The sequence below is a fragment of the Quercus robur genome, chromosome 12 (assembly GCF_932294415.1).
Source record: "Quercus robur chromosome 12, dhQueRobu3.1, whole genome shotgun sequence".
Lineage (NCBI taxonomy): Eukaryota > Viridiplantae > Streptophyta > Magnoliopsida > Fagales > Fagaceae > Quercus > Quercus robur.
In genome coordinates this window covers 11,259,484-11,272,312 of record NC_065545.1, presented here as the reverse complement: position 1 = coordinate 11,272,312, position 12,829 = coordinate 11,259,484, and the positions used below count along the sequence as shown (strand labels likewise).

At 39.3% G+C, this 12,829-nt stretch overlaps 1 protein-coding gene across 1 annotated transcript; it reads right to left on the bottom strand.

Annotated features, from left to right (window-relative positions):
• Positions 1-11,806: 11,806 nt before the first annotated feature.
• Positions 11,807-12,265, bottom strand: LOC126708129 (uncharacterized). The gene has a single exon (XM_050407945.1). The coding sequence runs from the start codon at positions 12,263-12,265 to the stop codon at positions 11,807-11,809; it is 459 nt and encodes a 152-aa protein (XP_050263902.1).
• Positions 12,266-12,829: the final 564 nt, after the last annotated feature.

The following is a 12,829-nucleotide window of genomic DNA, read 5'->3' as shown; positions in this document are numbered from 1 at the left end:
GCCGGGCACTTCATACGGGTTCCACGCGAAGACATCTATGTTCTGCAACAGGAACAACAACATCTCTACCCTTTCCCGGTCATTCATGCTTGTACCTATCTGGAAGTATTTGTCACTATCTGGGAGAATTCTTACCTTCAGCACCTCCTCGGCAACGTCCGCCCCCCTTTTCCTGGGGTATCTGTAATTGCTATGCAGTCTCTTTCTCGGCATGCCCAGCTTGGCCGAGCTGTTCCTTTTCCCACTGGACTGCGGCTACGAGGCATTGCTTCGCCACCTGCTGATTCCCCCTTACCTCTACAACTCCGTACTCAGTAGGAAATTTTACTTTCACGTGAAGGGTGGACGGAACAGCCCCCATGGCGTGAATCCACGGCCTCTCCAGGATTGCGGTGTAAGGTGCGAACGATCGGACTACTATGAACGTAACTACAACTTCCTTGCCCTCCATGTCCACTGGGAGTGAGATTTGCCCCTCGGGAATCACAATTCTCCCGTCAAACGAGACCAATGGCGTGTTATACTTCGCCAAATCCTGGGTTTTTAACCCGAGCCCTTCGAAGAGGTCCGGGTACATGACGTCAGCCCCGCTACCCTGATCAATCATCACCCTCTTCACCAGGAATCCGCCTATCCGGGCGGTCACCACCAAAGCGTCGTCGTGAGGTTGGATGGTTCCTTCGAAATCATCTTCTCCGAACGAGATGTCTAGCCGACCAACTCTCTTTTGCTTCTTGGATGACTCTCCCTCCGCGCAAGCCACTGTCATCACCATCCTTGCCGCTGCTGCCCCTCTCGGTGAGGCATGAATGACGTTGATTACCCCCCGGGGTGGTGGAAGGGGATTCCTTCTCTGTGGGGCGCCCTGCTCGGTCTCCCGGTCAGTGGAATCTACTACAAACTCTTTCAGGTGCCCTGCCTTCACTAACTGCCCGAGATGATCTTTCAATACCCTACACTGCTCGGTGGTGTGCCCCTTGTCTCTGTGATAAGTGCAGTATAGGCTTTGGTTCCTCCGAGATGGGTCGCCCCCCATTTTGTTCGGCCATCTGAAGAATGGCTCGTTTCTTATCCGTTCTAGTATCTTGTGCACGGGCTCTTTAAACAACACATTAACCCCTTCGATTTGTACCTCTGGTTCCTGCATTCTGAAGTCCCTTTTCGGCTTTGGCGGCAGGATGCTTTGCCGAGATCTCCCCGTAAAAGGGGCTTTCCCCCTGCTTTGCAGCCGGTCATCCTCCAGGCGTTTGTACTCCTCTATGCGTCTCATCAGTTGCCTCATGTCCTGCGGGGGTCTTCTTGTCAGCGACTCCCGTAGTTCAGAATCCTCGGGGAGCCCCATCCTGAAGGTGCTAGCCGCAATTTTCTCGTTTCCCCCACCAATCTCATTGTAGAGTTCCCAGTATCGGCTGGCATAACTCCGAAGGGTTTCCCCGACCCTCATTTTCATGGAAAGCAACGCGTCGACCGGTTGTTGCACTCGGCTGCATGTTACAAACCTGCTGCCGAACTCCTGAATCAGCTCGGCGAAGCTGTGTATAGAACCTTTCCGCAACCCATTGAACCATCTCAGTGCGGTAGAGCCGAGACTAGAGGGGAATACTTTACACATCAATGCATCGTTGTGCGCATGCAACGACATCATGTGGATGTAATGACTAACATGCTCCACAGGGTCTGTCCTCCCCTCATAGGAATTGAATGGTGGACGTGTGAATCTGCTCGGCATGGGTGCCCGTTCAATCTCATCAGAGAATGGAGACCGGGCAGCCATCCGCAAGGCCCTGCTCATGGCGTCCATCGCGGCGTTGTGGTGCTGCCGCTCCTCTGGTGACTCTGACCCTTGGTTATCATATCCATGAGACCGGGAACGGTCCCGTCTACGACGAATATCCCGGGAGTGACGACGTGACTCTTGAGAATGGGATCGGTCTCGGTGTTGTTGTGTAACAGATCGGCTGGGACCTTCCTCGCCACGGTTCCTTCTGGGTTGGGGGTTGTGGTTCCTTTCGTGGCGCCGACCCCTTGCCTCCAGCTCCAAGTCCATTACCAATCTGCGCAACCGCTCCAGCTCCTGGTCTCTATCATCCTGTTGCCGATGCGCTGAGACGTTTGAAATCGTCCGGTGCGTTTGGGCCGATCCTTCTCCCAATCCGGACCTTTCCTCTCCTCTTGAATGCTCCCTATCCTCCAGCCGCTTCTGCCTTCTCTCCCTCCACGTCGATCCCCGAGAAGATCCTGCGGAATTGCTCGGAACGTGCCCTCTTGAACGCTCCTCAGACATCTTCTTTGCTTGAGTCTCACTCGAACCACAGCTTCGTAGGATGGCCCCACGGTGGGCGCCAATTGTAAGAACCAAGTACAAGAATTCTGGGCCTTAGATCCCTTGGGCTCACAATTTATTTGTAGTGGGTTTAAGGATTTCCTACAATGGGTCGTTCTCGGCAGAGAGACTCAAAGCAACACTCAGTTGAAATACTCTCTCCTTGACTATTTTCTCTCCATTTTTCTGAACCTCTTCTTCTCCCAACTTTCCTCTATTTATAGCCAAGGTTAGTGGGGAGATCATGATTACATTCACCGTTAGTGCTATTGAAGGTCCAGTATTATCTGGTTAAAGTGGTTGTTTTAGGTGAAAGGGCGGTGCAGCATTTATGATCTTGGAACTTGGCTCCATTTTCATCGATTGTGTTCGGCAACTCACGTTCCCGTGCATATCATGACCTTCCCGGGTAGTGACTCATGCGCTCTGCCGGGAAATATTAACCGGTCAACCCCGGGAACTTAATACCCAAAACTTGTTTTTGGCTCTAAGGCAGTTTCAAGAAGGGTATAAGGTAACTGGAACTTTCTGCTGGTCCTGCACCCAAGGCCGGTATGGGCTTGGGCCCGGGGCCTAGATGGGTCTGGGCCCAAGGCCAGTATGGGCTTTGGGAGCTCGGTGCCGTACAAGTTCATTTGGCAAAAACATATCAAGCCTATAAATAAGCCTATGCTCGACTTGTTTTGTATTGAGCCTTATAGATTATGAGCTTATTCATGAACAATTTTTTTTACTTGGGCTCAGCTTGTTAAATGCCACATAAGCTTACTATGCATATTTATTTCATCCAATAAAATAATACCACATCATTTTGGTAATCTAAACAACTTTTAATGATTAAAATAAAAATGATGTGTTATCATTTTATTAAACAAACTAAATACGTATGATAAACTAATGTGACACTTAGCAAAAACTATGGATGGAGGAATTGCTAATGCAAACAAATTACAATTTTAAGGAGTAAATTCAAATTCTGAAACTTTAGAGTGTAAAATTTAAAGACCTCCAAACTTTAGGGGTGTAGTTTGCACTTTAATTTAAAAAGAAATAAAAATAGTGTATAAACACAAAACGGAAGCAAGAGAAAAAGAAAAAATGAAAAGATTAACGTGGTTTGATATGCCAGCTTATGTCCACATTAGAAATTCCTTAAGCAGCTACATCTTTACTATATAAATTATGGGTCCGTTTGGATTAAACTTATTATTGCTGAAACTGAAAACTGAAAACACTGTAGCAAAATAATTTTTAAATGTGTAAATAGTACTGTGAGACCCATTTTTAATATTTTTTAATACGTAAACAGTGTATGCACAATGCATAAACAGTGCATATATTGCTCATAACAGTAAAATTTGTCTTCCAAAGTCAACAAATGCGGGCCAAAAAAAAAAAAAGAAGGAGAAAATGTGAACTGGAGAAAACGCGGACGCACAGATGCAAAGCCCAAACGCCCTCTATATGTCACAACTAACTCTAAGTAGGGTATATATAGAAGCTAAAACTAAGGTTGTAGTAGATGCACCACAAGTATGATTAGAAATTTAGAATTACTTTGCTTGCTCAATAAGTACGTGAACCTACCAAAAACTCAATCCAACATATTCAACAGTTGGTCTTTATTTATTTATTTATTTAAGAGCATGAATTTCATTGAAAACAAGCCGGAAAACCAACACAATACAACAAGTTGAGAAGCCAGCCACAACTATTACATCACAAAATTGAAACCTATATCAGACAAAGAAACTCACAAGTCACAAGTTAGGAGCTACAAGATTTAAGCAAATTTACAAAAAATCTCCACTTGCAACATATCTCCTCATTCTCAACTCAAGAGTAGGGAAATGTGCTCTTAAACTCAATTGTAGCCTTCATTGCTTCCTAATGGAGGCAATGATTTGCTCTTCAGTATTTATGTTGCCATTATGCATGACAACGTTTCTTTGTTACCAAATTTGATAATCTGAAGCAGCAAGGCCAAGTTTACATACCACAGCTTTTATACCCTTCCCTTTCCAATTATTTTCAGCCCAAATTACTATCTTTGGGTTCTTCTGTAAGCTGAATCCCGCAGTCAGCTGCCAAATTCTTTTGGCAGTAGGGCACCTAAAAAATTGGTGATCTCTGTTCTCAAACTTTTCTATGCATGATAGACACAACGCATCACTGCAAACACTCCCATTGAACCAAGCTATCTTTTGTAGGCAATCTATTTTTCATTACCAACCAACATATGAAACAAGGCCAGGTGGAGATCATTTGGGGCTTAAGGCAATAAATTTAAGGGGCACCTTTTATAATTAAATATTAATTAATTAATAAATCTATTAAAAATTAACCAAATCAAGGTTAAATTGATGCATTAATTAAATGCATAATTTGATGAAATAATATTAATTAAACTAAGGTTAATTTTATATAGAGAATTGAATGTCTCAATTGAAGCATATAATTTGGTTCTAAAAAAAAACATAAAATTCCACAAAAAAATATGAAAATTTATTATTATTATTATTATTGTTTGTTGTTGTAGGGGTGATAGACCCAATAGTATGTATCTATGTATATATTGGGCCAGGGGTCCAATCCGAGGACATTAAGTAGTTCGAGGACGGGTAAAACACTGTTATGGGAGTCCATGTTAGTGAATGAAGAGGTGAGGTTTGGTCATAAGAGTCCAAGAAGGTGGTCTGAGGATGGATGCCTCCTCGGCTGAGCAAAGTCGAGGTCTGACGGTGTGGTCTGCCATCTAAGGCAACGTTTTAGGAGGTTCTGTTGATAAGGACAAGCATCCTAGAAGCACAGGACAGAGGGAAGCAATATAATATCTAAAAGAAAACTGCTACCACCATATTGAATGCTCTATAGTTAACTCTCTGGCCGCATTAATGAGAAAGTGATACCTGAACTGTAATTTTCAGCCTTACAGCTACTCTCCAAAAACTTCAGGAAGGTGCTGATAGGACAAAAATCAACACCAACAATCTAATCTACACGTGGAGGGTAGAGATAAAAGAAGGAAGATAGTATAAAATAGAAAGAGGACCCTAAGGGAAAGAGATCAGGAAATTGAGAGAAAAATACTGTAGCGACAAGAACTGTACTTGTAACCAAATTCAAGAAATATATACAAGAATTAATCTCCTCGGATTGTGTCGAGGATGATTTTCTGTAAATAAAACCATTCTATCTTTGTTTTATTGTGATCTAGATCCATTATAATTGTTACCCAACTCATTAGAGCCTAGTTTTCAAACTCACTCTCTACAAATTTATTGTATTAAGTTCTTTGGGCCTAGATCCTTTCTACCTTTTGGGCTTAGAACCCAAGTTGCATCCTTACAATTATTATTGTTGTCATCTTAGGACCCAAATTGCGTCCTTACAATTATTATTATTATTATTGTTGTTGTTGTTGTTGTTGTTGTTGTTGTTGTTGTTATAAAAAAGGCTTACTTTATCTTGGATATAAAGTGATGCATAGGCTTACTTTAAAGTTGTAAACTATATATATATATATATATATTTTTTTTTTTTAAAAAAAAAATTTTATAACTTAGTATTAAGAGTGAAAAAGAGAAGTTTTTCTTGGTATGTGGCTACGTGGAAGATCGGGTGATTAATGTTGACATGACAATTTATTAAGGGAAATTAATCATCCTTGACAATCAAATAAATTCATAATATATATTTTTTCAAACAGTTTAGGGTTTTAATTGGTCTTCTATTTTGGAAGCCTTATTAGAGACGAGAAAAGTAAAATGCTAAATTACTACAAATTTTACTATAAATTGTTTACAAATTGATTTGGTAAAGATTGTAATTGATGAACTTTAACAACTTATAACTAACAAATGTTTAAATTAATTTTTTTATTATTGATGATATATTAATTTGTAAGCCTATAATAAAATTTGTAGTAAAACTAATATCACTCGCGTGAAGAAAGTGCACAACCACTTTAAAAAAGTGATTTATTATAAAATTTTGGGTTTATATTTTATTATTTATTTTATAACGGGCCCTTTTTATGAAGGGATAGAGCTTTATGTAGTGCGGGCTTTAGGCCTAGGCCTAAGTGGCCTAGGTCTTGGGTCGGCCTGGTATTAAGGCATATAGTGTTTAGAAACCATTTGTGTATTCCAAATTAATTTTCACCAAGTCACCACGGAGCTTTCAGCTTTGTTTTTGACTATATCCCAAGCTGATGCATAAGAGTAACATCAAGATTTTCCAGGCACACATTTGACATCTCCTAATCAGACTCATCTAAAACCACATCAGGAAGCTTAACTCAGTATAATAACATGATTTTCAGATCTAGCGGGCAGTCAGGACTTTGGACCAGCTTTGATGATCTATAATAGTGGATAGCTTGGCATTTAAATTATTAGTAGCCTCATGTACTACTCGATGGCCATACTTGCCTACTTGGTCCAAATGTTGTGGATGGGAATTAGATGCTAAATTACTTGTTGATTTATTAAACAATCAACAATAAACAAACAGTACAAATGAATATATATATATATATATGTATATATATGCCACAAGCAACAATTAACCATGCATTTAGGGAAGTCAATTGTGGTATAGATGCACTTGTAGGAAAATTAATTTGCTTTTTGCCTTTTATATATATATATATATATATATATAAGTTTGGTTTATGTGAAATAAACTTTACTAATGCTCTCTACTAGGCAAGTAATGTCAAGTTGCTTTTCTGCTTTTGACTACTTTTGGATGACAAATGAATAGTAAAAGCTAATTCTTGCTATCATGCAAATAGTAATAATTCTTGCTGCTCCCCAAGAAGGTTGATTTCCGCTGCTACCCACTATGCGAATAGTGCCTATTTTGCCTATAAAAGGCTTGCTACTCTTTATTTGAAAGGCAGAATTTGAACCTAGAACTTAAATGTTACTAGCTTTGAATTTTCCAATAATCTTTAGGCAGGTCCTAATCTTGTAATTTTTTCCCATTTCCTGCTCAGTCTTGTTTCTACAATTATTTCTTGTAAGTGTTTTATTTTAAGCTTATTTACTTTAAGCTTTTATTGTAATCTTTTATTATATATATATATATATATATATATATATATTTATTTATTTATATATGTATTAATTCTTATTATTTTTGGGTGAAAAGGAGCTTAAATTAAACAAAACAAAATATTACAAAAGTCTATAATAAGAAACACCTCAAGCATCAACTAATACAAAATAAAGGAAGGGGTATGCAAATACAAAACAAGGTTATTACTAGGAGAAAACTTTTCTTTAGCCAAAAGGTTCATGCATTGATTCTTTTCATCGAAGGTGTGGATGTGGGTTTTTTTTTCAAAAAACTAGATGAGAGACTTGCAATTAGAGATCAAAGCACAGTAAGGGTGAGATGAATCAGACAAAGAATCAAAGCATTATAGGGGTGAGATCAACGCACTACAATAGTTTTAGTTATACTTTTATTTTATTTTTAAAGCTAGATGTTATCTTTTTATCACATATTTAGCATTAAAGCCACTAAAAAGTAAAAACTATATTTTTGGTCTCATGTTTAGCAAGTAAGTCTACAAGATATTGTAGGTTCTACTTAACTTAATTCATTATAAAAAAAAAAAAAAATCAAAACTATGGTATACAAAATAGAGAATATTAGTCTTTGGGCCTTTATTAATAAACAGATATTATCTATACTACTATTTAAGGGACTTCTCTTATTTGAAATCCTCATTTTTTTGATTCAAAAATGCTTCTACTCCTTTATATTTAAGTAGAGACAAAACTAAAGGACAATCCGGTAAAATACAACTTTTTTTTTTTTTTTTGGTTGAAGGGATTAAAAAACAGAGAGACTACACAAGCAAGAACTTAGTAGGGCAGCGCCTACTGACATACAGACCAACCAAGTCATGGCTTAGAAAAGGAAGAAGCTCCACTGGGGGATGGTCAAAAAAACAAAAATCTTCATTCTGAGTTGCACCCTTTCTAGCAAGAAGGTCAGCGCATCTATTAGCCTCACGGTAGCAATGACTAAAACAAATCCGCTGGACCTGAGAAGCCAGCTGCCTGCAATCATCTAGGAGGGGGGAGATAAAAGGATTAGTCTAATTGGTTTTTTGCAGAATATCTATAATGGCTTTTGCATCCATCTCCACTTTAATGGCATGGAAGTTTTTGTCCACACAAATGGTGAGTCCATCCCTTAAAGCCCATAGCTCTGCTTCAAAACTCGAAGTTACACCAATCCTTCTTGAAAATCGTACCACCCAATTACCGGTGTCATCTCTGATCACACCTCCTCCACCGGTTAATCCCGGGTTACCTGAGGAGGACCCATCTGTATTTAGCTTCTTCCAATCACTCTGAGTCTCTCCCATCTAATACCCTTCATTGTGAAACTATTGTTTTTCCTCCAATCTGCAGCACACCAATAATAATCACCAGCTTTACTAATTATATGGGCTGCCAAATTTGGGTTGGGATTGCTATTTTGGAAAACCACCATGTTCCTTTGTTTCCATATCATCCAAATGGCAAAAAGAAAAACTAACGCTCCGTTTGTTTCGATAGAAAACCTTGTGTAAAAATAGTTTTTCGTCTTTTCCAGTGTTTGGTAGCATAAAAAAAGATGAGTCAAAGGAAAACTATCTTTGGTCAACATAAAAAATATGGCTTATTTTTGACATTGTTTTCCATTAAATTTTTTTGGAAAACAACTTTATCTCATAGCAAGCTAAATAAGAGAAGTTAGGAAATTATTTTTCAACTCATTTAAAATTGCTACCAAACATTGGAAAATGAGATAGTTTTATAGAAAATAATTTTTGAAAAATGACTCATTTTCTAGAAAACATTATTGATAAAACAAACAGAGCGTAAATTCCATGGAGGTTGGCTATGACAACTTGCTTGATCATTCATTGCATTGGAGGACAGCTAGGTGTGGAGATCACTGGTGAAGAAATTCCTATTTGCCTCAGAGATGCCTAGCTGCTTCCAAAGACCTTTACTACTCCAACAATCTCTCTGCAAGTGGATAATGGTTTCCGGGTCTTCTCTACACTGAGGACAAGTAGGATCAGAGCTTACCCCTCTTGTAACTAAGCAATCCTTAACACCAATACTATTATGAAGACATTTCCTAACAAAAAATTGAATTCTTGGAAGAATTTTTAATTTCCATAACCATTGCCCTCTAAAATCATAATTGTCATTACCTGCTGTTGCCAACTTATACGCGCTCTTAAGATCAAAATTCCCATGGGAATTAGCTACCCAAGACAATCTATCTTGCACCTGGCAGCTAAGGCATACGGAGTGGCATGAACTTCCAATTTAATACTCAAAGGGAGCTCAAAAGAAATTTTTGATTAATTCCAACCATTAATTGATATTACTTCCTTCACTTTCATGTCACCTTCCTCCTTGTTCTATGGACCCTGAATTAAGTTTCTAATTGGGCCTTGAGAGGACCAATTATCTGACCAGAACCTAAGATTGCTGTCTCTTCCAATGACCCATTTCGTCCCAGCATTAAAAACCTCCTGGCCTTTCCTCATACCTTTCCATACTCGAGAACAAGGAAGTTTGTTGCTATTAACCGAGTTAATTCTACGGTGAGTGCAGTACTTGTTCCTAAGAACTCTAGCCCACAAAGTTTCCTTTTCTAAATGGAACCTCCAATTGAGCTTAGCCAACAAAGAAGTACTAGTTACCTTTTGCCAACCCACCCAATGCATCTTTTTTGTTGCATCTGATGAACCTCATAAAAAATCCTTGCTAATCTTATCTATGCCATCCAAAACTCTACTTGGCAGATAGGCACATTGCATACTATAATTGGGAATAGTAGACAATGAAGCTTGGATAAGGACTGCTCTGCCTGCTATGGACAAGAGATTTGCCTTCCATCCAAAGAGTTTTTGTTTCATCTTATCCAAGATAAAATTAAAGTCTTGATTCGATTGCCCTGGATGCTTAATGGGGATCCCCAAATATTTCCCAATAGAAGAGGTTGATCTGAACCCAAGAACACTACACATTTCCTCCCTACTCTCCAAATCAACATTCGGCAAGAAGTACACCTTTGACTTGGACTCACTTACAGTCTGGCCAGATTTTTCATAGAAGGTATCAAGAACCTCACGGATGGCAGTACAGTTTTCTTGGTTAGCTTTTGCCAAAAAAAAAAACCCAAATCATCTGCGAAGAAAAGATGGGAGAAGCTTGGGCCACTCCTAGAAGCTTTAACAGGATACCACAATTTCGCAATACATTTCTCCTTAATAAGCTGACCTAGAAACTCCTTACACAAAATGAACAAGTAAAAGGACAGCGGGTCTCCTTGCCTAATACCTCTAGATAGTTGGATAGGCTCCACCATTCCCCCATTGAACAAAATAGAGGTTGAGACTGTGGAAATACAGCTCATGAAGATCTCCACCAGATTCACAGTAAATTTAAAACTAGGAAGCCTCTCCCTAATAAAGCCCCACTCCAGCTTATCATAAGCTTTTTCAAGATCAATCTTAATAGCCATGAAACCATTCTTACCTTTGGCCTTACTAATGGAGTGAATAAGTTCCTAGATGATAATTGCGTTATCGATGCCCTTTCTACCTGGAACAAAAGCAGTTTGCAGAGGGGAGACAAGCCTATCCAAAAAAGGTCTAATATGAGCTATTATAATTTTAGAGATGACTTTATAAACAGTGTTACAAAGGCTGATGGGCCGGTAATTTCCTAAGGTTTCAGGGCCTTGAATCTTAGGAATAAGAGCAATAAGGGTTTTGTTAAGGTATGTTGGGATTTTTTTCTTTGAAAAAATTTCTTTGATTTCCTTAACCATTGACTTCCCAACCACTGACCAGAACCGCTAATAAAAACCCGCATGAATCCCATCTGGCCCAGGCGCTTTAAAAGGCTTCATCGACCAAAGGGTTGACTTAATATCCTCCTCTGTGATCTCTATGCTCAAAGACTCACAATTCTCTTCTGAAAGAGAGGCCTACCCCTGAACCAATGGCAAAGGATTTCTCTCCGACAAAGCAAGGGAGGAGCAAAAAAGGCTTTTAGATCCCCCTCTAATGTGCTCCATAATATCTCTCTCTTTATAAAGCCATTCCCCAACACTATTTTTAATAGACAAAATCCGGTTTCTGCTTCTTCTGACCAAGGTGGAGATATGATAAAAGGAAGTATTCCTATCTCCCATAATCAACCAGTTCACTCTTGATTTAAGAGCCCAAATATCCCTTTCCTGATCTAAAATAGTTTCAAGCTCCCTATGAAGGTGCTTTTCTAATTCTAGGAGGTTTAGAGAAGGTCTTATAGCAATTGCCTTTTGGATGCCATTGAGACGGGCCATAATCCTCCTTTTATTGCAAAAAACATTTCCAAAATGATCTTTATTCCAGTGCTTCACTTCAGTAACAAAGTTATATGTGGCTCTTTGAAGGGGTTGAGTTTGATTCTAAGCAGCCGAGACCACAGAGGGGAAGGACGGGTCAGACAGCCAGTAACTTTGAAACCTAAAAGGCCTAGGCAATTGTTGCTGATAATGGGGAGTTGTTTCCAAAAGCACAGGATAGTGGTTTGAATAGCAACGAGTGAGATGGGTGACTCTTGCCTTTGGAAAATTCGAGTACCAACTAGGATTCACAAAAAATCTGTCAATTCTCTCTTGAATTAGAGCAGACAATTCTCTTCCTTTAGACCAGGTGAACCTTGGCCCCGAGAACCCCAAATCAACCATGCTACACTTATCAAGGCACTCTTTGAAATGCATTGATTTGCTTATGCTAACAGCTCTGCCACCAAATTTATCTTCATCCACCAACGGTTCATTGAAATCCCCCGCAATTACCCAAGCCATTCTATGTGACTTCGCTAATGTAAAGAGGTTATTCCATATGATGGCTCTTTCTTCCATCCTAGGACTAGCATACACAGTAGAGAAAAGCCAAGAGAACTCACAGGAACATACCTTAATTATTGCATGAATTTCCTGCTTAGTCTTTGAAATCATCGAGACCTCCACTTTATCTGAATTCCATAGCAACCACAAGCCCCAACATAGCCAATGGTATTAGTATGAATCGCCCTATCAAACAACAATCTATCTGTAATCTCCTTCGCTCGATTACCACCTAACTTTGTCTCCATCACCACCAGGATCGCAAGATTGTGATTATGAGCAAGCTCACTAACATAACTATGAAAATTGGGCTTCAGAGAACCCCTACTATTCCATATGATAATATTCATAATTAACAAAAAGAACAGAGGGTGACACACATAAAAAGCAGAGGCAGTATCACCTCCCCCATCAAATTCCATTCTATCTTCCTCCACTATTGCATTGCTTTGTCTCTCCTTAACATTTGGACTAGGAAGAGAAGCAGAGAATTCATCATCAACATTTTTATTATTGGAGGTAGAGTGATCTTTTTCCATACTTGAAACACCTGAAGGAATTTCGGATGAGACACTGGTA

Bases quoted from the DNA above. Each gene is read 5' to 3' on its own strand.
- LOC126708129 (XM_050407945.1), bottom strand. From the start codon at position 12,265: ATGGAAGAAAGAGCCATCATATGGAATAACCTCTTTACATTAGCGAAG.